Consider the following 25,906-nt stretch of genomic DNA (forward strand, 5'->3'; position numbering starts at 1 on the left):
CAAAACTTGTCCATCCAATTGGCCTTCATCTTCGGCCTTACCAAAATAAACCCCCCCCATAGAGAACACAAACACCCCCATATAAAAAAACATTTGGCAACACACTCTACTTTGTGTGCCGAGAGGGCGAGTCCTTGTGCAGGCTTCTCCGGCCCCTGGCCGACCTGCTGCTCCGCCTCAACCTGGGCCCTGTGGGTGTTGCAAGGCTGGGGGAAGGCTCCTGAGGGGCACAATGCGTGACGGCAGATGCCCTTGGGGGTCGGCCTAGACGAGGTCCGGCCCTGGAGGGGCCGGCTGCTGACTGCTGCAGCTGTGGCTGGCCAGCATCAGTCTTTCCAGCAGCTCGTCGCAGCTTTGCTGGGGGAGTGGCAGTGGCGGCTGGAGCAATGGGGGGCAAGCTGGCTGATGCCAGGCGCTTGCTGGTCGCCAGAGACACTGGCAGTCGGCCGGGCTGGCACTGCAGCAAGCGCAGCAATCTGGTGAAGGGCAGACCGCTGTGCTGCAGCAGCGCGGCGGGTGCCCTGGCGATGCGTCCGTGACACAGCGAGTGTGGCAGAAGTGAGTGCCCGTACTGCCCTGGTCTGTGCCCGCATCAGACCAGCCAGTGTCTGCACGGCACCACTCATGAACTCTCGACTCGCGTCCTGTGATGCCTTGAATTCTGCCCGACTCGCGTCCTGTGATGCCCCGAATTGTTCAACACCCCTGGCCTGTGCTGCCGCGAGTTGTTCGAAACCCCTGGCCTGTGAGTCCCCGAAATTGGCCACACTATGAGCCAGGGACTCAATGGCCTGAGGCAACTGTGCCACAACCCCCATGAACTCGGTGTGGCGACGCTCCGAGTCCGCGGACATTTGATCAAGGAGGCGCACCTCCTGGGCGAGGACCGTCTCCGGACTGGAGGCCGGACTCTCCCTCTGGGGAGAAGGCCGCCGAGCTGGCCGACCCTTCCCGCGTGGCTGGACGCCACTGGGCCCAGCAACTGCCCTCCCCTGCAACACTTCCCCCCTCTGGGGAGAAGGTAGCCGTGCTGGCCGACCCCGCGTGGCTGGACGCCACTGGGCACTGGAGCTACACCCCCCTGCAACACTTCCCCCTGGCTCTCCTCCAGGCAAGACGTATCCCCTCCATTGCCATCCCCTGGCGCGGATGAGGGTTCCCCCGATGTGCCGCCTTCCTCTTGCTCCTCGTCGTCCTCCTCTTCCGAGGGACTGACACTCGCAGCTTCAGGGACCTCCTCCTCACCAGCTGAAAGCAGGAAGGCACAAGAGTAGCTTTAGAGTGAGGACAGGGCGTCAGCGAGGGAGGCATGAGTGGTGGCATTATGCGCATTGGTGGGACAGTGGCAAAGGATGTAGATCTGAAGCGCAAGGGGACCGAGAGAGGTCCAAACGGTCATGTCCTTACCATTGGGGCCCAGCACAGGGTCGGCATCTCCAATAGCAATGGGGCCAATCACCCGGGCACGCATGAGTCGAGCCACGCGCTCCTCCAGGTCACTGAACTCCTGGAACTGGGAACGGCCTCCCCCGGTGACAGTCCGGCTCTTCAGATTCTGCGCCAGCTTGGCCTGCAAGAGAAAGGACGGCCTCTATGTACAGTGTGGTGCCCTGTTGGTGTGTGCACTGCCTCCCATGGTGGAATAGCTTGGCCAGTGTGGTGCCCTGTTGGTGTGTGCACTGCCTCCCATGGTAGAATAGCTTGGCCAGTGTGGTGCCCTGTTGGTGTGTGCACTGCCTCCCATGGTCGAATAGCTTGGCCAGTGTGGTGCCCTGTTGGTGTGTGCACTGCCTCCCATGGTGGAATAGCTTGGCCAGTGTGGTGCCCTGTTGGTGTGTGCACTGCCTCCCATGGTCGAATAGCTTGGCCAGTGTGTAAAGTGCAGAAAGTGCTATTGATGAGCATGCCAGTGCCATAGCTGCTGGAGGAGGGCTGGCCATTAGGCCTTTGAGGTCCCTTTGCCCATAATGTGAGGTGCACATGCAAGGATGAGGAGGACACTGGAAAGGGTACTCACCCTGACCAACCGAGTGAGGTCGTTAAACTTCTTCCGGCATTGGTCAGCAGTCCTGGGGACATCGCTGTTGGCTGTGACCCTCTGGGCGATTTCCCTCCAGGCTCTCCTGTACAGCCTCTTGGGAGCCTTCTTGCCACTGTCCGGGCACAAGATATCTCTTCTCTTCTCCAAACCCCTAAGCATCACCTTCAAATCATGGGCAGAGAAGCGCTGCGCTCGCTCACGGGCCCTCTGCATCGTTGCTGGCGCTATTTCTCTCCAGCAGCAGTGTTTAGGCCTAGCTGGAGGGCTGCAGTATCCAGGGCGTGGCAGCAGACCAAGTCGACCCTTCCCCCTTTAAGAGTTGGCCGGCGTCAGGGTGTCTGCTGTCAATCAAAACATGACCGCACCTGCGCTGCGCCCGGCCTCGGCGGTATCACTCTGCACCGCCGGCTTAGCGCCTAAAGAGAGGGGTGCAACGCCAGTTTTAGCGCTCGCCCAAACTCCTTGGCCAAAGCTACTGAATATCGGCGAAGTGGCCTCCACTTTCCGGCGGGCGCAAACTTTAGCGCCCGCCCAACTTTACCGCCCCAAAAGTGGCTATACTGAATTTCTAGGCCAAAAAGTCAAACTTGAAGGCATTTACTTCCTTCCCAAGGTAGAATTTATTGGCATTGTGTAGCAGTCACCAAGCAGTGTGGCTAGAAATTTCCCTCCAATTGTGCATTGTTCAAGTGGTAGACAGCCACAAGACAAAGTGAGAATGAAGTGATAAAGCTTGTTTACCTACTGGATTCATGCTACAAGAATGCATTTCTATTTTCAGGGATTCGCGCCACAGAAGTGCCAGGCAATGACTATCTCCAACATACGAGAGTCTCACCACTGCCCCTTGACATTCAGTGGCATTACCATCGTCGAGTCCCCCACCATCAACATCCTGGGGCTCACCATTAACCAGAAACTTAATTGGACCAGCCACATAAGTACTGTGGCAACAACAGGTCAGAGGCTGGGTATTCTGCAGCGAGTGTCTCACCTCCTGACTCCCCAAAGCCTTTCCACCATCTACAAGGCACAAGTAAGGAGTGTGATGGAATACTCTCCACTTGCCTGGATGAGTGCAGCTCCAACAACACTCAAGAAGCTCAACACCATCCAGGACAAAGCAGCCAGCTTGATTGGCACCCCATCCGCCACCTTAAACATTCACTCCCTCCACCACCGGCGTACCGTGGCTGCAGTGTGTACCATCTACAAGATGCACTGCAGCAACGCGCCAAGGCTTCTTCGGCAGCACCTCCCAAACCCGCGACCTCTTCCACCTAGAAGAACAAGGGCAGCAGGCGCATGGGAACACCACCAACTCCAAGTTCCCCTCCAACTCAACACCATCATGACTTAGAAGTATATCGCCGATCCTTCATAGTCACTGGGTCAAAATCCTGAACTCCCTACCTCACAGCACTGTGGAAGTACCTTCACCACACGGACTGCAGCGGTTCAAGAAGGCGACTCATCACCACCCTCTCAAGGGCAATTAGGGATGGGCAATAAATGCTGGCCTTGCCAGCGACGCCCACATCCCATAAACAAATAAAGTGAATAAATTAAATTTACATTCACACACATATATCACTCACGCACAATGATCTTAGCCTGCCTGTACAATTGACTAGTTATATTTGAAGCATATCCTATAGTCCTTTGAGAACCATTGCATTTATGTGCAGTGGTGATGCCAGCCTTCCTTTATAGCAAGAACATTGTAAATATTCTTCACCAACAGACTAAGAATGTTGGTTGATACTAGGTAAAGGTTTGGTAGCAACCTCTAGAGCACATGAAATCACCTGGATATACAATGGGCAGGGTAGTCTCATGTGCAATGACATTTCTACTGCTTTGAAGAGCCTGCACCTTTCACTTTATCTCCATGTATCTTCATTAGACAAGAAGGACCATTTCATGTTGGTGGAAGCTGCACATGTAAAATGTCCTCCCAAAGAAAAGCATTTGTAGGACTACTTAAAAGTGTTGAGCAATGTTCCTTCTAAATTTTTTCATGCGCGGTCCCTTTAAATTTGCTGCGCGGCCATGCATGCGCAGTATCTCTTCCAGCGGCAGGAGCTGGCGAGCGCCACCTCGCCATTGGTGAGCGGCTGCGCACCTTGGAAGCATTGGTGTTGCGTGCTCCCAGTTTTCTTCAATGCTGCAGCATTGAATTTTCAGAAATTTACAGTGATGACTTCTTTATCCTTCACACCGGAGCCATGTACATATTTTAAAAGCCAGACAAAGTCCTCAGAAAGCTATACTGGATTATCTACAATTTTTAGTTTGCTCATTGAACAGAAAGTGGTTGTAACTTACAGACTTCTCATGGGTGGCAGGGGATGGAAAGTCTATCTCCAATATATCCTTTAGATTTTGCAGCACAGTGCACTCTGGAGACCTGGAAAGCACATCCTGTACTTATTAGCAAAGATTTTATTTAACCATGAAGTGTTGAAGACCATTTCTTTTCAGCAAGCACTCAGAGACGAGACTAATATTTGAGCACTACTTACCAAAGATGCATGTTGGTATTCAGCTTATTCCTCAGCGGAGTTACCACTAGAGGCAAATGAGTATGGTTACTACTTTAAATTTTGACAGCAATAAGCACAAAATCTAAAAATTAAAACTGATTTCTAGGGATCACATACCATGATCAGCACCAAGGAAGCAGCATTCAGGCAACATTTTGGGATGTCTAGGGTCCACTTCGAGATTTATTGAAACATTGTTTCCTGTGACACCCAAGAATAAATAAAAATAAACCATCCAGCAACATTTAAAATTGCTAACTGATGCCAAACTCAAATGTACAAATAGGAATTTTTAATTAAAAAAAACCTTCAATATAGTGACAGCGCTGTGTCATAAAGCAAGGAAGGAGTTTCTAGAAGAGCCTCTCCACCCCTCTGACCAAGCTTTTGGTCACCTGTCCCAATATCTCATGTGGCTCAGTGTCAAATTTTGTCTGAAAGCTCCTGTGAAGCACCTTGTGACGTTTTACTACATTAAAGGCGCTATATGAATTTAAGTAGTTGTTCTCATGATAGTATTTTATTTTATAATGGGAACTGCCATACAACTAGAAATACTTTCAACATCCATCATTTGTACAAACTCAAGAGCTAACAATTCTTAGATTTTAATGTTAATGTTACAAATTAATACTAAAAGTTAACCTTTTCTTTAGAGTTTTGTAAACAACAGCAGTTAACATTATTCATCCCCCCATCCAAAACCTCCAATTGATGAAAAATATAGAAACCGATTGACATTGTTTTTCCAACTGAATTTATTTTGTTAGTTTTATTTGATTTGAATTTAATTGTAGTATTCAGTGCACAAAAATAATATTACATGATAAAGCTTTGCAAAATCTTTGGTGTATGTGTGAGAAAAACATGGGGTGGGGGGACTGAAAGGATTTTTCTCCATTTTAAACTTGATCACATGTTGGCCATCCTCCTGCTTACAGTCACCATCTTCACAGCATTTAAAGGCTAGGAAGGATAACAATGAGCAGATAAGAGCTAAAGCTAAGCAACTATCAGGTTTCCATACCACAACTTCAGAAACAAGAACAACAGTAAAATCAAGATGACTGTCATTATCTGAGGAGTCTAAAAATACATTGTGCAGTGCGTTTTCACAGATCTTTTTTCTATAACCAATATTTAAAGAAAATAAATGCCAAATTATTTATTTATATTTATCCAAATTATTTATTTATATTTATCAGGATCTATATCATCCATATTTGTCTCAATGTCACTTAAGGAACTATTCAGGTAAATCCATTACTTAAAATGAAAGATTTGTACCTATAGCAATTCTCCGTGTTGTGGTACTGCGTGCTGGCTTTTCTGGTTCTAGCACCCAGGTCTTCTCATCTATTTCATCCATAATATCCCAGAATTCTTTCAGTGAATCCAGTGCAGCCAGAAACTGATTGTGAAGGTTTATTAAAGTGCTCTGAAAAAGGAAAGGAAAAGGCAAACACCGAGTTCTTTGATGACATGAGAGGGGTAATGAGGGTAGTGCAGTTGATGTTGTGTATATGGACTTTCAAAAGGTGTTTCATAAATTACCACAAAATTGATGCCCATGGGATTAAAGGAACAGTGGGTGCGTGGATACAAAAATGACTATGGGAAAGAAAGCAGAGAGAAGTGGTGAATGGTTGTTTTTCCAGATTGGAGGGAAGTGTGCAGTGGTGTCCCTCAGGGGTCAGTGTTGGGACCACTGCTTCTTTTGGTGCATATTAATAACCTGGATTTGGGTGTACAGGCATAATTTCAAAGCTTGCAGATGACACAAAACTCGGAAATGTAGTAAACAGTGTAGTTAACGCAGAGAAGCGTGAAGTGATTCATTTTGGTAGAAAGAATGAGGAGAGGCAATATAAACTAAATGGTACAATTTTAAAGGGTGTGCAAGAACAGAGAGACCCAAGGGCATATATGTACACAAATCTTTGAAGGTGGCAGGACAAGTTGAAGAGGCTGTTAAAAAGGCATATGGGATCCTTGGCTTTATTAAGAGGCATAGAGTAAGAAGGCAAGGAAGTTATGCTAAACCTTTATAAAACACTGCTTAGGCCCCAGCTGGAGTATTGTGTACAATTCGAAGCACTACACTTTAAGAAGGACATCAAGGGCTTAGAGACGGTGCAGAGGATATTCACTAGAATGATACCAGGCACGAAAGATTTCAGTTATGTGGCGAGACTAGAGAAACTGGGGTTGTTCTCCTTAGAACAGGGAAGGCTAAAGGGGAGATTTGATAGGTGTTGAAAATCTTGAAGGGTTTTGATAGAGTAAATAAGGAGCAACTGTTTCCAGTGGCAGAAGGGTCGGTAACCAGAGGACACGGAATTAAGGTGATTGCCAAAAGAACCAGAGGCAACATGAGGGAACACTTTTTTTATATAAACACAGCGAGTTGTGATCTGGAATGCACTGCCTGAAAGGGCGGTGAAAGCAGAAATCAATAATAACTTTCAAAAGGGAATTGGGTAAATGCTTGAAATAGAAAAAAATGCTGGGCTATGGGGAAAAGAGCAGGGGAGTGGGAATAAATTGGATAGCTCTTTCAAAGAGCCGGCACAAGCACAGTGGGTTGAACGGCCTCCTTTAGTGCTGTATCATTCTATGATTTTGAGTATGTAAAATGGCACCATACCAGCAAAAATAAGTGATGTTTAATTCAGTGTGCAGCTTTAGAGCATCAAAGCCTGGATTCACAGCCAATTTTCAATTGTACTATAGTACTTTGGGTCAAGGTATTTTCTTGCGTTTTGCTGTGGCTTTGCTCATTTTTCAACTTTATAAAGATTGGTTCATATTATCCAAAACCCTTGATTAGTTCTTAATGATCTTGACTGTTCTAAAATGATCAAAAATGCTTCTGCAGGGACATACATTCATCACTGCAAATGAATTCTAGAGTAAACAATGGCCCTGCTAGCACTGCTGTCGTAACTCAATCAAACTGACCAATTTGGTTTTTACTGGAGGTTTGGACGTAGATAAAATAATGCTAATTTCTAGGAATAGGATGCCACCATAATACACAGATGCCCAACACAATTCTGCAAGTATGTGCTCAAATCTTTTAAGTATCTTAAAAGTAGCTGTACGGCTTCCGAACAGAAATCTGTGCATCAATAGGAATTTGTTTTTATTCAGTAAAAAAATTCAGTAGTCCAAAAAAACAAAAAACTTTAGAGTACAAAAAATCTACAGCCCTGGCAACACTCACACCATAACGCCAACAGGAGTGCGGCAGAAGACACAGAAGAAAGGGCCGGGATCCCGATATGCAGGTCCAGGTCTTTACTGGTAGTTTCTGGGAGCCCTTGTCCCGGGCAGAAGCACCATCTGTGCCAAACATGGCCTCCTGTCAGAGGGGCTGGACCCCGGACTCCTCAGTGGGACTCAAGTGTTAGTGGCAGCTGGTAACAAGATGAGACATTTAGGGTTCCCAACCCTCCCGCTTTGGGCAGGACTTTACTGGAATGAGCGACTGGTCTCCCGAGCGTTGCTGCTGGCAACTCGGGAGAAACTGCCCTTGTTTGCACGATTCACACATGCGCAGTACCTGGACAATCATGGCTTGCAGCAAAATTCGCATTGTCCGAGCCCTGCTGGTCCCCCCACTATTCAGAACGTACCACTTCATTACTAGTCGTGAGGATGGTGGTATCAGGGCCAACAAAAATCACTTGGAAACTCAGTGTGCACTAGGAGGGCAACACAAACTGGGGAAAAGAGAGAGCGCAACTCAATCTGCATGCGGGACAGAGAAGTGGCCTGGATTACTGAAGAAAAAGGGAATTTACTTTTTCCCAATTTTTATTATTGGCTCCTTACAAAAGGAGGCATTCCCCTCTCCCGGACGGCAGCAGATATGAAACTTTCTGGCCTGGTGGGCACCCGAGGTTTGATCACAGTGCCACCGGCACCCACAATTAGGTGCCCTCCACCTGATCCTGCATACTCTGGCGCTGACACCGCAGAGAAGAGGGAATAGAAAAAAAAATTGCATTTATGCAACATCTTTCATGACCACTGAAGTACTTTTGAATTGTAGCCATTGTTGTAACGTAGGAAACACAGCAAGATCCCTCAGACAGTAACGGCCAGATAATCTGTTTTGATGGTATTGGATGAGGGATAACGTTGGCTAGAACTCCGAGATAACTCCCCTGCTCTTTGAATAACGCCATGCAATCTGTTACATCCATCCGAGGGAAGACAGGGCCTTGGTTTAACGTCTCATCTGAAAGACGGCACCTCAGACAGTGTAGCACTCCCTCTGTGTTGCAGTGAAGTGCCAGCTTGATAATGCGCACAAGTCTCCGAGGTGGGGCTCGAACCCACGAACTTCTGATTCAGAAATGAGTGCTACTGCCACTGAGCCAAGGCTGACACCACAACTGCCGGGATGGCAGCCTAGTTGCCTAAAAATCTACAAAAATCCTATGGTGCAGTCAGCATGACTTCATCTCCAAGTCTTGGGTCTGAATACTTCCGCTACTGCCTGTAGGAGTTCTGCGTGAACTGAATTTTAACAGTCTTAATGCGGTCCCCACGGGGATGGGTCCCGAAAATCCTCATACTCACCAGCAGATTCAATGTACATCTAAGACAGAGTTTCAGAGGTGGATATTGGGGCGGGACTCAGTATTGCCCTGGGATTTCCATTGGGGCGGGGCGGGGCGGGGCCAGGCAGCTATTGCATCCACCCCCTTGCAGTCTGACATAGCAAAGGGAGGCAGAACCAACATAATGGCAGCTGTACAGTACATATCTGCAGCGGAAGTGGAGCTCACAAGAGTGTACCAGGCCTGGTTTATCAGGAGAAGATTTTTCTCCATGAGTAGCCTTCCTATTTCTTCAGCTGGACCTGCTGGCTTTGCGCACAAGAATCTGGCTGGTGCTAGAGTTTACTGCCACCATGCTCCTCATCTAGTCGGCATGAAGATGTGACAATACTGGCATGTGTGCCAACGCAACGTAAATTCCCTAATCCTGGGGAGTCAGAGAATCAGACACTTGGATCACTGGCAGGTTGGATTTCCCACTCCACCATAGTTATAGTGGTGGAGAATTATCAGATTGTCAAGCCTATTGGTTTTCCTTTATGCAACTGGATGTGCTATACCTGGCCTGGAAATGCAAGATCCTGACAGTGGGAAAGTGTTCCACACCCCAGCACCAATATTCCTGAACAAAAAAAAACTTAGAATTAGCAAGTTTTAATAATTTGGTGGAGAATTCAGCAAATGTACACAATGAATTTAAAGTTGATTGGGCAGTTTCATTTTCAAACTCATTCATTGTATAAATTTAACTATTTAAGCAGAAGTCACCGTTCAATTTTTTCACAGTATATCATTTCCCATGCTGCAGTTTGTTGAAACCAAAGAATGACACGACAAAGGAGAAAGAGGGGCTACATATAGGCATAAAGAGACATTGTAACATGATCCTCCTCCCAGTACCCACAGTATTTATCAACTTCATAAAGTGAATCCACAAATTCAGTAAATTATTTGTCCCACCTTGCCCCTTTTAGAGGAAAATCCAATACTTCAGCCCATCGACATCCAAAACCTCCATCATAGTCATGTTTTCTTCTGCTGAACTTGTAAGTTACATCTATGATAGACAGCTGACAGCGTCTGGCCCAGGGCCACTATCTCTTGTCAGCGTGACAGACTGCAGGTTCATGTTCTTTTCTCAGTCCATTCTGCTGCAGGCTCAGGCTTCTGCCTTTAATGTAAACTATTCTGAAAGGTTTAGTCTGCCTCAGCAATCTCTACTGAAAGTTTATTTATGGTTGTATTACAGTAAAGTGCCTCCATCTGCTGTGGAAGTCCAAAGCAAATAGTGGTCCCCTTCAGCTTGCAGTGTGCAATTGGGCCAAGTAGCACCAATGAATTTCAATATGCATGATTTGCTGTGAATTTAACATTGTACTAGTTCAAAATATGTAAGGATTTTCTTTCTCCTTTTCAATTTTTTTTTAAAAAAAAGGACTTTTCCAAAAATAAAAGCTCACTGCAATCTTGTCAATTATTTTAGCAGTTATGATCATTAATACCTTCATCTCAAGTGCTGCATACAACCACTTGACTAAGCTGCAGCTTATTTTCACACACCTTATAAAACCAGATTCCTCCCTCCATTGCAAACAGATAATTAATTGCGTTCTGTAGTATTTACATAATCTAGATTCCATTTTGACTTCACCTCATGAAAATTTTCAGATATAAATTCCCAAATAATCATTTTCATTCTCAACTCCAAGACCCTGAGGCAGTCAGGTGCTCGACAGCTTATCACCCGTAGTTTCTACAAAAAGTATTTATACCTCGTATGTTTAATTTGATTTTTAAAATATTTTTCCTTTTACACTCCAAAGTCTGAAGACACATTTATGGGTAAAAGTGGTTGTAATGCTTACAATGGGTTAAAAAAATGTTCAATATTTCTATGGTTATCTTTGCAGCACAGGACAGGGCCCCTTATATTAAGACACAATTCAACCATTACATTTTCTAAATCACACTGACCAAACATTACTAAAAAGCCGACTGTAGAAATCTGACAATTACACAACCCAAAATTTGCAAGAGTTGAAAGCCAAACCTCACTACTTTGAATGCCTGTAGCAGAGAACCAGATTTCTGAACATATAGCCACATTTTATAGATTCAGAAGCACAATAGTGAAAGGTGCATCATTCTGCTGATCTCCAGGAAAACCAATTCATGTCTTAATTAAAAAGACCTCGGAATGTTAATAGGGTTGCAGTCAAAGATTAGCCTGTAGGAAATTAACCCTTTGCCTTCAGGTGACTTTCCTCAAGAAAGCCACGGACTTCAAATCATGTTTTTTTTTGTTGCAGTTGAGAGAAAAAGGTTAACAACCCTGTCACTAGATAAAGCTGTCCAGCGAGATAGCAGTTACATATGGGCATAGGCCACTTTGCCCTTGATGCTCATTCCTCACTAGTCACAATGTGCCATCTCAGCTTCAAACCACTGGCTTTATCTGATCATGCTGTGAAACACCTGCACTGGCGATCAGGCTTTGGCTTGATGTGCAAAGACCTGCCATCATCTGCTTGACATTGCACAAGTTATAATTATTCATTTGAATGAATATGTCAGAGCAGCAGCAGCAACCCTCTCATCACGGCAGCAGAAAAATACATCAAAACATTATCATCCCAGCAGGAAGACAGGGACCATAAGGAAAATTATGCATTTCAATATGGATGCCATGTAAAAATGTCAAGCTATAACTCTAGTAGTGGGAAAAAATGTTCATGTATGCTGTAATTAAAATTATATTCAAATACTATGGCCTAACATTTGGCAACAAGTGAATTGGATCCAAATCTTTACTGAAAAAATTACAAGCAGCAAACTGTTACAAAATACATGTATTGTATTACCAGTGTTTTGCTGCAATTAATTGGCCCCACAGTAACAGGCTCGGACAGAGGTTATTTATATTGAAAAAATTTAAAAGGCAAAAGGGGATATAAAGACAGTATACTGGTTCACAAGATTTACTTCTGATTAAAATTAATTTGTATTTTGTACTGAACTAACAGTAAATTATTTAACAAAGATTATTACATCTTATATATGCACTCAGAGTAGTCTTTTTTGCATTCTTAACAATTATTGGAACTTAGATGATTTCTATGTTTAACATTTTCCCTTTAAGGTACCCTGGGGGAGAAATTGGGTATGTAGCGCCACCTATTAGCGCCTAAAAAGGGCAGTCAGTGGCTGTAGCGCCACTGGCTGCACCTCCCACGATATTCAGCGGGGGCGCTAATGGTGGCGTTAGGCTGTTGCACTGCGCCGCCAATGACGTCATCGGTGTGCGCCGCGCCCCGATTGCGATATTTGGTAGCGAACGCCGCTGTAGCGCCGTTCGCTACCCGCGCCCGGTTCATGGGGCCTTGTTGTGCCGGCAGTGGCGCAAGTTAAGGTGGAGGTGCGGGGCGGCCGCATTTTTCAGCAGCCGCCTGCCAGCACCTCCGTCCCCGGCCTCCTGACGCGCCCCCCCCCCCCCCCCCCCACATTGCCGGCTGTTTCCCGAGAGCCCGGCACTTCTCCTCGGTGCCGGGCTCTTTTGTCGGCACTCGCGATCAGGGTGCAGGCCCCTCCCCCTTAACAATGGGAGGAAGGCCTGCAATACCGCAGCGTGCCGTGCCGCAGCATGTGGCGCTGCGGCACGTTGCACTGCGATATTCAGTTTCAGCGCCCCAAGAGGGACGCGGAGCGTCTCGAGCCTCGCCCCGTCTCCCTCTAGGGGCGCTGAAACTGAATTTCTGACGTTTGTTAATGCTCCGAACGCTGTGCAAAAATCAGCGTCCAGGCAAACTTGGCGCCTCAACCCAATTTCTCCCCCCCATCTCTTTTCGTGTACTGGCCTTGATTAGCTATTCACCTCGCCAATTTTAGTTACACTGCCTCCATTCTCTGTGCATGGATATACTTGCCCTATATTCTGCCATTTCAGACTTCTACTCACTAAATAGAAAGTCCATTGTCCCCTCTGCCTGTAAATAGTAATTTTTTGTTTTACTGCATATACAACAGTATACATTCTTTGGTTAGAAATGTACTACACCACATGGCATTCATGACAGATGTGCCCAACAAACACCAAACATTCCAGTTTATTGCAATGGTTCCCATCTCAGACATGAATTTGTTTTTAAAAAAATATTTCTTATTACATTTTATATTATAGAAGTAAAATTCAGATATAGAGTCACACGTTGTCCAGCTCTCTAACAAGTATGCACCCTGATCTCTGGTTCTAACTCCTGGGAACTAAAGAGAGAGAACTAGTTTCTCTCTTCAGGGTTAGCTGTGGCTCACTGGTAGCAATCTCGCCTCTGAGGAAAGTGGTTTTGAGTTCAAGGCCCACTCCAGGGACTTGAGTGCAAAACCTAGGCTGACACTCCAAACAGAGGTGCCATCTTGCAGATGAGATGTTAAACCGAGTCCCCATCTACCCTCTCAGGTGGATGTAAAAGATCCCATGGCACTATCTCAAAGAACAGCAGGGGAGTTCTGGCCAATATTTATCCCTCAACCAACACCTAAAAACAAATAATCTGGTAATTATCACATTGCTGTTTGTGGGACCTTGCTGCAGCATTTCCTACATTACATCAGTGAGGTGAGAGTGACTGCCCTTGACATCAAGGCAGCATTTGACCGAGTGTGACATCAAGGAGCCCTAGTAAAACTGAAGTCAATGGGAATCAGGGGGAAAACGCTCCACTGGCTGGAGTCATACCTAGCACAAAAGAAGATGGTTGCGGTGGTTGAAGGTCAATCATCGCAGCCCCAGGACATCGCCGCAGGAGTCCCTCAGGGCAATGTCCAAGCCCAACCATCTTCAGCTGCTTCATCAATGACCTTCCCTCCAATATAAGGTCAGAAATGAGGATGTTCGCTGATGACTGCACAGTGTTCAGTGCCATTCACAACTCCTCAGATAATGAAGCAGTTCATGCCCGCATGCAACAAGACCTGGACGACGGTCAGGCTTGGGCGAATAAGTGGCAGGTAACATTCGCACCACAGAAGTGCCAGGCAATGACTATCTCCAACAAGCGAGAGTCTAACCACCTTCCCTTGACATTCAACGGTACAGGTAGACTATCCTTTATCCGAAAACCTCGGGACCAGCCGAGTTTCGGATAAAGGAGAATTTCGGCTTTCGGAAGGTGGGTCGGCGGGGGTCCGCGGGGGGGGGTCGTGCGCACGACTTACGCTGACGCTCAGCGTAAGTCAGTCGGGGTCGGCGGGGGTCGGGGCCGGCGGGGTACGCGGGGGGGGGGGGGGGGGGTCGGCGGTTGTCGGGGTCCGCGGGGGGGGTCGGCGGTTGTCGGGGCCGGCGGGGTCCGCGGGGGGGTCGGCGGCTGTCGGGGCCCGCGGGGGGGGGGGGGGGTCGGCGGTTGTCGGGGCCGGCGGGGTCCGCGGGGGGGTCGGCGGTTGTCGGGGCTGGCGGCTGGCGGGGTCGGCGGTTGTCGGGGCTGGTGGGGGGTCGTGCGCACGACTTACCCTTTATCCGAACTTCCGCAACCGGAACCCTCTAAAAACCGAAGGTTTTTTCGTTCAGCGTAAGTCGTACGCACGACTTACGCTGAACGAAAAAACCTTCGGTTTTTAGAGGGTTTCGGTTTTCGGAAGTCCGGATAAAGGGTAGTCTACCTGTATTACCATCGCCAAATCCCCCACCGTCAACATCCTGAGGGTCACCATTGACCAGAAACTTAACTGGACCAGCCACATAAATACTGTGGTAACAAGAGCAGATCAGAGGCTGGGTATTCTGCAACGAGTGTCTCACCTCCTGACTCCCCACCATCTACAAGGCACAAGTAAGGAGTGTGATGGAATACACTCTACTTGTTGGAGCTGCACTCATCCAGAAAACACAAGAAGCTCGACACCATCCAGGACAAAGCAGCCAGCTTGCTTGGAACCCCATCCACCACTTTAAACATTTACACCCTCCACCACCGGCGTACCGTGGCTGCAGTGCATCTACAAGATGCACTGCAGCAACTCGCCAAGGCTTCTTCGGCAGAACCTCCCAAACCCGCGACCTCTTCCATCGAGAAGGACAAGGGTAGCAGGCGCATGGGAACACCACCACCTCCAAGTTCCCCTCCAAGTCACACACCATCCTGACTTAGAAGTATATTGCCGATCCTTCATCATCACTGGGTCAAAATCCTGGAACTCCCTCCCTAACAGCACTGTGGGAGTACTTTCACCACATAGACTGCAGCGGTTCAAGAAGGCGGCTCACCACCACCTTCTCGAGGGCAACTAGGGATGGGCAATAAATGCTGGCCTTGCCAGCGACACCCACATCCCATAAACGAATAAAAATGAAACATCAGTAACTACACTTCAAAAAGTACTTTATTGGCTGCAAAGCGCACTGGAACATCCCGAGGTTGTGAAGGGTGTGCTAATAAATGCAAGTCTTTTTCTTTTGTTCCACTCTCTTCCCCCTCCCCCATTATCAATGTGTAACTACTAAAAGAGTTTTGAAAGGTTTTCTTTATATTTAAAGGTTTCTTGACTTCTCAGGAGACAACAATTGATAGTACATCATTACCATGCTCATTATATGGTGATCTTGGCATATTAATAATTTTATATATAATTAAACAAAATGGCTAATTGATCTAATCCTGGATTATCCAGAATTCACCAAATCATCTGGCTAACAATTTTATTTTGTTTTTAAAATCAGGATCGAAGAGAGACATAACCAACTTGAAGGACAATAGGGTGTCTGACATTTTGTAGTCAGAAGTCAATCTATGCATTTGGATGGCACAGAAGGCATGGCTAGCTTTCTGAATAAAAACAATAGCAGGGTATTTGTTGGGAATTATTAGACAACATTGAAATAATTAAAAAAACAACACTGCAGAGATTAGGACTATGGAAACAAAACCAAAGAAGAAGCAAGGTACAGTAAGTAGAATCTTCCAGATAGAGATATGCAGACATATCTGATGCTAACAGCAGGAGCAAAATAATCAAGTGCTTGGACAAGAATGAGACCTTATACACCACAAAATAAAGGCGTTTCCCATAAGTGTATCCCACAAAGCTCTTAAAGGAACAGTGGCCAAAAATGATTCCCAGGGCATGACCATGGTTCCCAGTTATATGCAGAAGTTGAACTGAGGAATAAGAAGTTATCTTAAACTGAAGAAAATATTGGTACATTCACCTGGTACAACATCAAATTTTGGAAGTGGCTTTAAAAAAAAAAAAAAAATTGTTTATGGGATGTGGGCGTCGCTGGCAAGGCCAGCATTTATTGCCCATCTCTAATTGCCCTCGAGAAGGGGAGATAACAGGCAATTGGGAAACGGACAATTCTTTCAGATGCATCTTGCCCAGTGAATAACAATTCTATTCAAGTGCTTGTTACTGTGGTACTACAAAAAAAAGGACAAATAACAAAAAGAGCAGGTGTAGGCCATTCGGCCCTTTGCGCCTGCTTAGCCATTCACCAAGATGGCTGATCTTCAACCTCATCTCCACCTTCCCACACTATCCCTGTATCCCTCGATTCCCTTAGTATCCAAAAAAATCTATCAATCTCTGTCTTGAACGTACTCAACGACTGAGCATCCACAGCCCTCTGAGGTAGAGAATTCCAAAGATAGACAACAGTAAAAAAAGCAATGACAGAATTTGACTAGTACCTGTCGTGTCCAAGAAACCACAAATGGAACAGGAGAATCTGTGGAGCAGTCAGGTGGTTCAGCTGGATACTGAAGATTAAAAAGAAATCAAGTAAGGACTAGCTTGCTAATGCCTTCAGGAGCGCCACAAACAGGTAAATGATCAGGCCTCTGAACTCTTGATTTGACTGCAGCCATTAGGACAAGAGCTGCTCAGAACAAGCTTGTTTGTGGAATTTTTTTAAAATAATATTGTAAGAGTTGTATAACCTATTAATCAGCAAGCATAGATTGGTTTTCAAACCTATTCACCGACACGCATCTGCATATATTTTTGAACTGCAGGACTCTGAAAGTGATAGACTTTCATTTTAGTTTGGTCAGGTTTCATACTTCTTTCTCTCTCTCTCTCTCTTCCCCTCCCCAAAGTCAGTAGACACCCAACAAGCAGTCATACATTCTACATTGGCAAATAAAATGCAATTCATAAAACATCCTTGCAAAATTTGAAAATAATGAACATAAGACTCCTTAAATTGTATATAACAACCACCAGAAGTTTTTTTTAAATATATATATAAACGAGTGGGCTAGAGCTCCACATTATCTCAGTAGTTAGTACAAAGTCATAAATAACAGAAAGATGTCACATTTGATTCTTGGTTTGTGCTGAGTTAGGTGATTTCAACCAAGGCAGAGCAGAGGCTTGATAATTGATCTCGGTATCCCTGGTTTGTGTTGGGAGCAAAAAAAATGCCAAGACTCCCAATACTGATCACTATTAGTGAGTTGTATTGGAAAGTGCATATACACGATTAGGCCAGGACAGGACTGGGCTGAACTGCACCATTTCCCTGGTAGAGTAGTTGACACAAGTACAACATTTAAAATTCAAGCAAGGCTAGAGATTAGAAGGAATTCCAGTTTCCTTCACCCGCAGGACACTTGTCCATAGCATATACTCCCATCAAAATCAGTCAAAACTATGTCTAATTCCTAAAAAGTTTCCCGTTCTTAAATTTAAAAGCAGACAAAGGTCTAACTTGAGTATTTGCCTGAAAATACCCCGCTGAGTGCTGTTTTTAAAAAAAAACTCAATACAGTAGCTGGATTACAAATTGATCCTGCTATCTTTGCCAATTGTTTGTGGCTGAGGCACAGAAACAGGCATTGTAATCCCGAATCAGGTCCCGCTGGTCCCAACCAACTCAAAGCTGAGATTTGACAATGGAATGTTAGGTTCCTACACCCAAGTCTCAGAAGTGCAGTGAAATAGCCACTCCAGAAAGGACAGTTTGTTAAATGACGTTTTTAAGAACTGCACGCTGCACATGTAAATACGAGGATAAGACCATTGTAGGGACACATTCTTTAACTGTAGGTTCTGAAGAAGATTACTATACCCATATGAAACAACTTAACCCAGAGTTAAAATAGTTAGTTTGTATGATCTTCAAAAAAAATGTGAATTTTCTCTGCCAATTTTTCTCCCCTGTTCTCCCAAAGCCTTTGATTCCTTGCTAGGGGACAGTTATAGGGATACCTTTCCCCCTTCCGGTACCGAGTCTAAATGGACATTATTCACCCATAATTCTTCACACAAGTATCTGCAGGTGATTTGAGTATGGGGCAATCATAGATGAACACAATAAAGTCCTTGACACATGCACATTCCCAGCAGTAGTCTCTGGATTGTGATCAGAAGCAGGCACTCAGACATATTTGCCTCTTCCTAACTCAAGGGTGCCGAGGGCAATTGCAGTGTCCATACTGCTACCCTGGCTGGATTTAGCTAACTCAGCCTAGATTGGGTATCAAGCCTGGGATCTTCTTGCTCTGTATGGTTCAGGTATTCACTGCATTATCTTGCTGAGCCATCAGGGGAGCCTTTTGGTTTGTTCGAGTAAAGTGATTGAACATTCAAATCCAAGATCTCCCGTCCAGATGACCACATTTCACAGGTTTGCTGCAGGGCTTTTTTTTACTTTAAAAAATAGTACCTTGTTGCTCAAAAAGATTTTTTTTCTAAACAAAATGTTTTGCAACACAAATGCGCATGCACATGCCCACACTTTTAAAGCAACGTTCCCATGTTATCAGTCCGTATAGCCAATCAGACCTCTATTCACCAACCCAATATGTTTATTCCCTCCATAAATAAGTACTTTATATTCTGTTCAAAGTTGACGCCATCCACACCAGCTACTTTTTAAATCCAACTACTCTAGTACACATTTTACTATTAGATTCCTCAACCATTTTGAAAGATATCTAAATATCAAGAGTTTCAAAGCCAATAGTTAACCATTTCCTTTTCAGTGTTCATCCAGGCAAGGATCAATCGAGGGGCCGGATGGCCTACTCCTGCGCCTATTTCTTATGTTATGTTCTTATGAGAAACAAGTGCACATTCCTACCACTTTTGTGGTAGAACTGCAATTTGCTTCGAAGAATATACTTGTGCACATCGGCGTGTCACTGCACATTTACAGGCAATTATTAATTTTGTTCTCAAAGACAAACAAGACACCAGCAAATGGGACCAGTCTGCAGTATGTTTTTTTATATAAAGACCTAGATCAGAATGTTGGCAATTTTAGCACACTTTGCCGCAATCAAATCTCTAATGTAAAGTGACAGTGTATTTCCCTTACAGCATATGATGTGAATCCTATTTGTTAGCTACCAAGTTTCAATGTCACCTGCCACAAGGTTTACATATTAGCACTCTGGCTTCATGCTTCATAGCCAAGTTTCAATGACAGAGACACAACTAAATGACAAATAGAGTTATTACTTAATTCACTCCAGTACTTAAGAGGTTGAAGTCTTTTGGTTCATGAAGACACGTATGTATTACAAGATAACTGATAAGTTCACCGTCTTTTCTTCCGCCACTGCAAGACTGAACACTGCCAGGCTTGTCAATGGTGGACAGAGACTTTACCTTCAAAATACTTTCTTGAAGAGTATAAAGCTACTGCCTTTTAAATCAACAAGGAATACTTAAAATATGATGACATGGCAAATTATGAAACAAACCTGAAACAACATATTGTAGTAGGGGTAAGCAAAGTACCCTGGCCTACACAAAGATGTCAATTTTAGGGCGGGGTGTGGAGGGGGGCTGCAGGGACAGCCTGAGGCCTGGTACTATCCACATGCTACTAATGAGATACTAGTACTACTACTTCAGGAGTGTTTTCTCAGACCTGTTTCTATATATTACTTTGTTATCAACTACTGCATTTTAAGACAATTAAAAAAAACTCACTGAATAATTTATAAAAGTACCCAAACTAAAAATCCCTGTAAATATGTATATTGTTGTCCCTTAAATATTTCATCTCCTAATTCTTCTAGAAGTTAATTCCAAGTAATAATGGCTCACACTACACACAATAGTTTGTGAGGTCTTAATGGTGTTTCTGCTAAAAGTTGGCATCAAATGATCAAGACTGACTTAATTTAGATTGAGCAGTTGCAGTGCTTGGCTAAAGCATCAACTACCCAAAAAAATAAATGCAGTTGTGCAGAGCATTTCATTTCATGGGTTTAAAACCTCAAACTCTTAAGTAGGATGAAAATGCAAGACTGAATAATGTCTAGATCCAAGTTGCCATAGTAAATAAATCCATCTCCCTGTATCTGATATTGATTTTTTTTAATATACAAAATTACTGTTCAAAAGAAATCTCAACACTATATCTTTGAATCCATTACTAGTTCCTCACCTTTGATTTTAATTTAATTGTGATCATATGCTCTCGGCCCGCAGAATCCTCAGCCTTCAGCTTAATGGTCCTGAACTCTGCATCCATATAAGCAAGTCTGAGAAGAAAATATATGAAAGGTTTATGAAATCAAAGTCTACTAGTGATTTGATGTGTTTGCTTTACTCCTATTAATCTGAAACTAATATCAAAAAGACAAGGTCTTGAGTGCCAAGCATTTCTCCTGTCACAGATTTACTGCTGTTAATACACCAGTCTGCTGCTTAATGTGGTCATATATCACAAAGTTATTTACGACCTGTGTCAAGGCTCACGCTGTGGTCAGTGAGCACCATGTTTCAGTTTTCCATCATGGGAACCTTTGGCACACACAGCAGGTTCCTGTCAGCCTTTACTTATGTACACATAAAACTTCCTGTCAGGCCTTTGATCAATTTTTGCAGTTTTATACTGTGTTAGGCCAGGCGCGATGTTTTTTTAGCCGATAAAAATTATTAGTTTTTAATCTGCTCCTTCTCATTAATTCCTTCGTCCTGCCAACTATTACCATTTTCAATGAAACCCATCATTTGTGCATGTGCAACTTTTCTAAAGTCTTGTATCACTAATTGTGTACAATTCTAAATAGGAAGCTCATTAATGAGTTCATTTAAATCAGAGACCACCACAAAATCTATAAGCCTCTTCTAGCAGGACATTCAACTGCTTATATCGGTATTTGTTAAATCAATTACAAATTTTCTTCCCAACAGTTAGTAAAGTAATTCGTTTAAGAAATTTACTGTTCCATGTGATATGGCACCAAGCCAAACTGACCAGTAAAGTCCCTGGTTTAATCTTTACTTGGGCTGAGTTAGCTGACCTTGGTCACAGCGGTAAAGTCAGCCTCAGCCTCCCGTGGCCAAGGAGGAAGAAGTAAGAATTTGCCAGAGACCCTGCTCCTGATTGTTAGCCGCTGACTTCTGATGGGAAGTATATGACTCAGGTAAGGGCAGGATTGGGCTCAGCTGCAATTACTTCCATGGGAAATTCCATTGGGGTTTTTCCAGTTTCCCACCATAATGGGCCACTGGTGGAACCAAGTAAATGAGGGAGATGTGGTTACATCTGTTCCCCACCATTTCCGCATTGGCTTGCAAGGAGCAGAACTTTTGACCCTTACAAGGCAAATGACGGGTATGGGGCAGTGACTGGCCAAACAGGAGGTTCCTGCTCCAGGCTCTGGATGGAGACCCAGCATGTACGTGGTGACCTGTATGCCAAGAGGTGAGGCACAACAGCCTCCACATGAGCACATCTGGGCACCTCCAGTAGAGTCCAGGTCTGGCAAAAAGCCTGGAGCTCCAAAGAGGACAATTTAATTTAAAAAAATATTTTGAGAGTTGGGCCAACTCACTTTGGGGTTGATCAGAGACACTGATTGGTAGGGTGGGGGCAAATATGTGGGAAAACACCCCTCCCCAAACCCAACAGGTGGGCAGCCACCCCAATTTCCTGGCATATGGGGCAGATAGGTGCCAAAGAAGCACTTGTGCCCACCAGCCCATGCAAATAATGTGCCCTCCCATTGACCATGCAAACTCTGGCATTGCTGTGGAGGGCACCGCCGGATGTGATCCCAGTACAATCAGCTGAAGTGCCGCCCGTAGAATTTTGGGGCCATTAAGTTCTGTCTACTTTCACTAAAAAAAAATGGGCATTTGGGCGAGATAGTGGTGTGGGGGGGGGGGGGGGGGGGCATGCTTCACAGTATCTAAAAACAAGCCTTTGTCTTCAATGGAGGAGAGCAAATGGGAAAAAAAATTGATAAAATGGATTACCATAATATGTTCTGATGTTTACTACTTCTTTGTTCTCAAAGAGCAATGAACGTACTAATTAATAAAAAAAAAAAAATCGAGATCCAAGGATAAATTCACCAAGCCCACGTTCCCAGTAGAGGCTGCATTCAAAAGGAACACTGGTAGCAGAATTAGCACTATAGTGTTGACAGCCCAGTCTCCAACCCATACTCCCTTTAGGAATGACTCCCAGCTGGATGCATTGGATCAATGAAGTTATCCTATAGAGAACAGATTTTAAACAATTTAAATACATCAAAGCATTTCTTGAGCAGTTCGAAGATATTTAAAAATAACAGGCATGAGTGGATTCGCTGATGGAATATTTCTGTACTTAAATTAATTCCACCAGTATACTTGCTTGTCTCATGGTTACAACATTTTTGTTGAAAAGGCACAATTACCTCCCTCGCCTGCTTAATTTTTCAGTAACTTTTTCTCTCTTCAGTTCCACCCACCGCCTTATTTAGGCATATCCTCACAAATCTCACCAAGGTGGTTGCGGAGAGCACAGGAAGACTTGGGGAAATTGTATTGGGGCGTCGGCCAAGTCAGAGATTTCCCAGAACTCAAAACAAGCTCTAGCAATTAAATAACCTTGCACTAAAATTTTGTACATTTGTGATGGTCACAGACTGTGTGTTAAGCTTCGGTGCAAAGTTTTTGGACGAAATGTTGAGATGCCACAGCCCTCATATTCCTGCTTTAAGTCTGGATTTCAGCCTAAAGTGTTAGCAACTATTACATTGCTCATCCAATCATAAACTTGGAGTGCCAGCAGCCTAGTCACATCTGTCCAATATGTAGAGGGTGACTCGGGCATGGAGCCTGTACAACATCATCCTGCACATCCTTAATCTATACCAAGTACAGGAAGGGGTGCAGTTTTATGAGGGGAAAAAAACCTTGCAAGGGATATCAAAGCTAATGGTGAAAGTTTTTATAAATATATTAATATATATTGAGTGGTAAGGGGGAATGTGGAGCCATTAAAGACAGATGCAGGTGAGACTATAAATCGACATAAAGAAAAAGGCGGACTTGTTAAATTAGTACTTTGTATCAATTTTCACTGTGGAGGTAAGGAACAAAATATTAGAAGTAGAAGGGAACCCAAAATAACTCAGGGGGGGGGGGGGGGGGGGGAGACTTACTGGATTTAATACATGTAATTAAAAAAAGGTAATGGAGAAAATAATGGGACTTAAGAGAGACAATACTCCAGGACCAGAGTTTCCAGCCCAGTGATGTAAGAAAAAGGAGACTTACCATCAAGTAACTTTAAAGTAAGCTTTAAGTAACTTATAAACACACTATATACACAAGAGAGGTCTTTACCATGCCTCTGGTAGAAGCCTCTTACAATACTGAACAGTCCAGTATTTATACCAGTCCAACAGGAAGTGACATATGACAGGAAGTGAGGTATGTACACAGTTCATAGTTCACAGGAAGTGATGACATAACTTCCCGGAAGTTATCATTTTTATCACATTCTTCCCTCCTGCAGGATTAGGAGGCTGTGGTCTACCTTTTGGTCCGCAGCCGCCGAACAAGGAAGAGTCGCACCCGTTTGGATTCCCGTCGTAGAGGGTCGCTGGTCCGCTTACATGCGGTTGGCCATTGGTCAGAGTCTGTGTGGCCTGGATTGCCCTGTGAAGGGTCGGGGAGATCATGGCTTCGAGTACGAGCCCCAATAGGTTCAAAGTCGGACTGCCTCTGTTCAGAGGGAGGTGCAGAGCTGGTCTGTGGCGGATCAGTACTTTCATGCGCGGTACTGGGAGGGTCGCAACCTTGAGCACGGGGTTCTACCGGCACCAAGCTAGTTGGTGTCCGATCAGGATCCTGGAGAGGGGTACCCGATAGGTCCCAAGAGTTTCCTGGTGAAATGCCATCACCCGATGTCCCACTAGGTCCTGGTGGGCAGGGAGCCAGATCCCGTAATGATACGGTAGATTCTCGGCCGTCGGAATATCGTATGTTTGCATAGGTGGGGTTGGCATCGGTTAGTTCGACCTCGTCTACAAGAGGGTCATTTTTAGACGTCCGAACGTATCTTCGGAGTAATACAGGTCCAGGAGTAGTTAGCCATGACGGGAGTGATGTCCCATGAGATGAGCGACGCTGGAATCCAAAGAACCGCTCATGAGGTGTAGTATTTGTGGCTGTAGAAAGCAGGGACCGTATAGAGTGCAATGCATCCGGAAGCACTGTTTCCCATTGCTGGTCTGGTAGGCCCCGAGATCTTAAAGCGAGACGTACGGAATTCCAGATGATACCGTTATACCTCTCTACCTGCCCATTTCCGATGGGATGGTATGGTGTTGTTTTGCTTGTAGCAATTCCCCGTTCTGAGAGGTAGTCCTTGAGTTCCCTTGACATAAAGGATGGACCCCGATCTGAGTGAATATAAGCCGGCATGCCACAGAGAGAAAATACCTCCTCAAGGCAGCAGATTACTGTGGACGCCAGCATATTGGAGCAGGGGAAGGCAAACGGAAAACGTGAATATTCGTCGATCATGGTGAGCAAATATGTGTTCCGAGTTGAAGAGGGCACTGGGCCCTTAAAATCGATGCTAAGTCGTTGCATCGGTTGGGTTGCATGTATGAGTATACCATCTGAGGGGCGGAAGAACTGAGGTTTTAATTCCGCACAAAGCCGGCATTCTGAGCATATTTTCTTTACATCTCCAGTGGAAAAAGGGAGATTCCGTGATCGTACGAAATGTAGCATGCGCGTAACGCCAGGATGACACAAACCATTGTGGACATCCATGAGAGTGGAGGATGACATAGTGGAGCAGAATGCCCGTGTGAGGGTGTCCGGGGCCACATTCTCCTTGCCAGGCCGATAGAGAATGGTATAACCAAAAGAGGCCAGTTCCATCCTCCAAAGTTGTATTTTATTATTCTTAATTTTGGTTCGTTTTCGATTATCGAGCATGAAGGCGACTGATCGTTGGTCCGTGATCAATGTAAAGTGCTGGCGAGCTAGAAAATGGTTCCACTTCCGTACTGCCTCGATGATGGCTGTGGCTTCTTTCTCAACCGGAGGATAATGTAGCTCGGCACCTTGTAAGGTCCTGGGCATAAATGCTACAGGACGACCTTCCTGATTCAGAGTAGCCGAGATCGCCACCTCCGAGGCATCACATTCAACCACGAAAGGGAGATTCTCATCAATGGAGTGAAGAGCCGCTTTCTCCAACTGTTTTTTGAGAAGGTTAAAGGCTGCAACAGCCGCTGTTCCCAGTGGAAATGATCTAGCATGCAGCAAGGGTTGGATTTTGTCCGAAAAATGAGGAATCCATTTAGCGTAGTATGCAAACAGACCGAGAGCCCGACGTAAAGAAGCCGGATTCTTAGGTGACGGGAGCTCTTGGAGCGGGCGAAGTCTTTCTGGGTCTGGCTTAATGATACCATTGCCTACGCAGTAGCCAAGGATGTTGATGGTCGGTTGCGACTCAATAGATTTGGATTCATTCAGGGTCAAATTACGGCGATGGAGGGCAT

General features: G+C 45.1%; 1 protein-coding gene across 1 annotated transcript in view; it reads right to left on the reverse strand.

The window, feature by feature from the left end:
• Positions 1–25,906, reverse strand: part of fancl (FA complementation group L) — an 87,959-nt gene that overhangs the window by 16,500 nt on the left and 45,553 nt on the right. Inside the window, exons 7-12 of the mRNA XM_085981414.1 lie at positions 20,551–20,647; positions 16,838–16,906; positions 5,875–6,025; positions 4,705–4,788; positions 4,567–4,612; positions 4,370–4,451 (exon numbers count right to left, since the gene is read on the reverse strand). Of these exons, the coding sequence (XP_085837540.1) occupies positions 4,370–4,451; positions 4,567–4,612; positions 4,705–4,788; positions 5,875–6,025; positions 16,838–16,906; positions 20,551–20,647 (529 nt within the window). The remainder of the gene's footprint in view (positions 1–4,369; positions 4,452–4,566; positions 4,613–4,704; positions 4,789–5,874; positions 6,026–16,837; positions 16,907–20,550; positions 20,648–25,906) is intronic.

The sequence above is a fragment of the Somniosus microcephalus genome, chromosome 3 (genome assembly GCF_052327205.1).
Source record: "Somniosus microcephalus isolate GS21.2 chromosome 3, FLI_Smic_1.0, whole genome shotgun sequence".
Taxonomy (NCBI): Eukaryota; Metazoa; Chordata; class Chondrichthyes; order Squaliformes; family Somniosidae; genus Somniosus; species Somniosus microcephalus.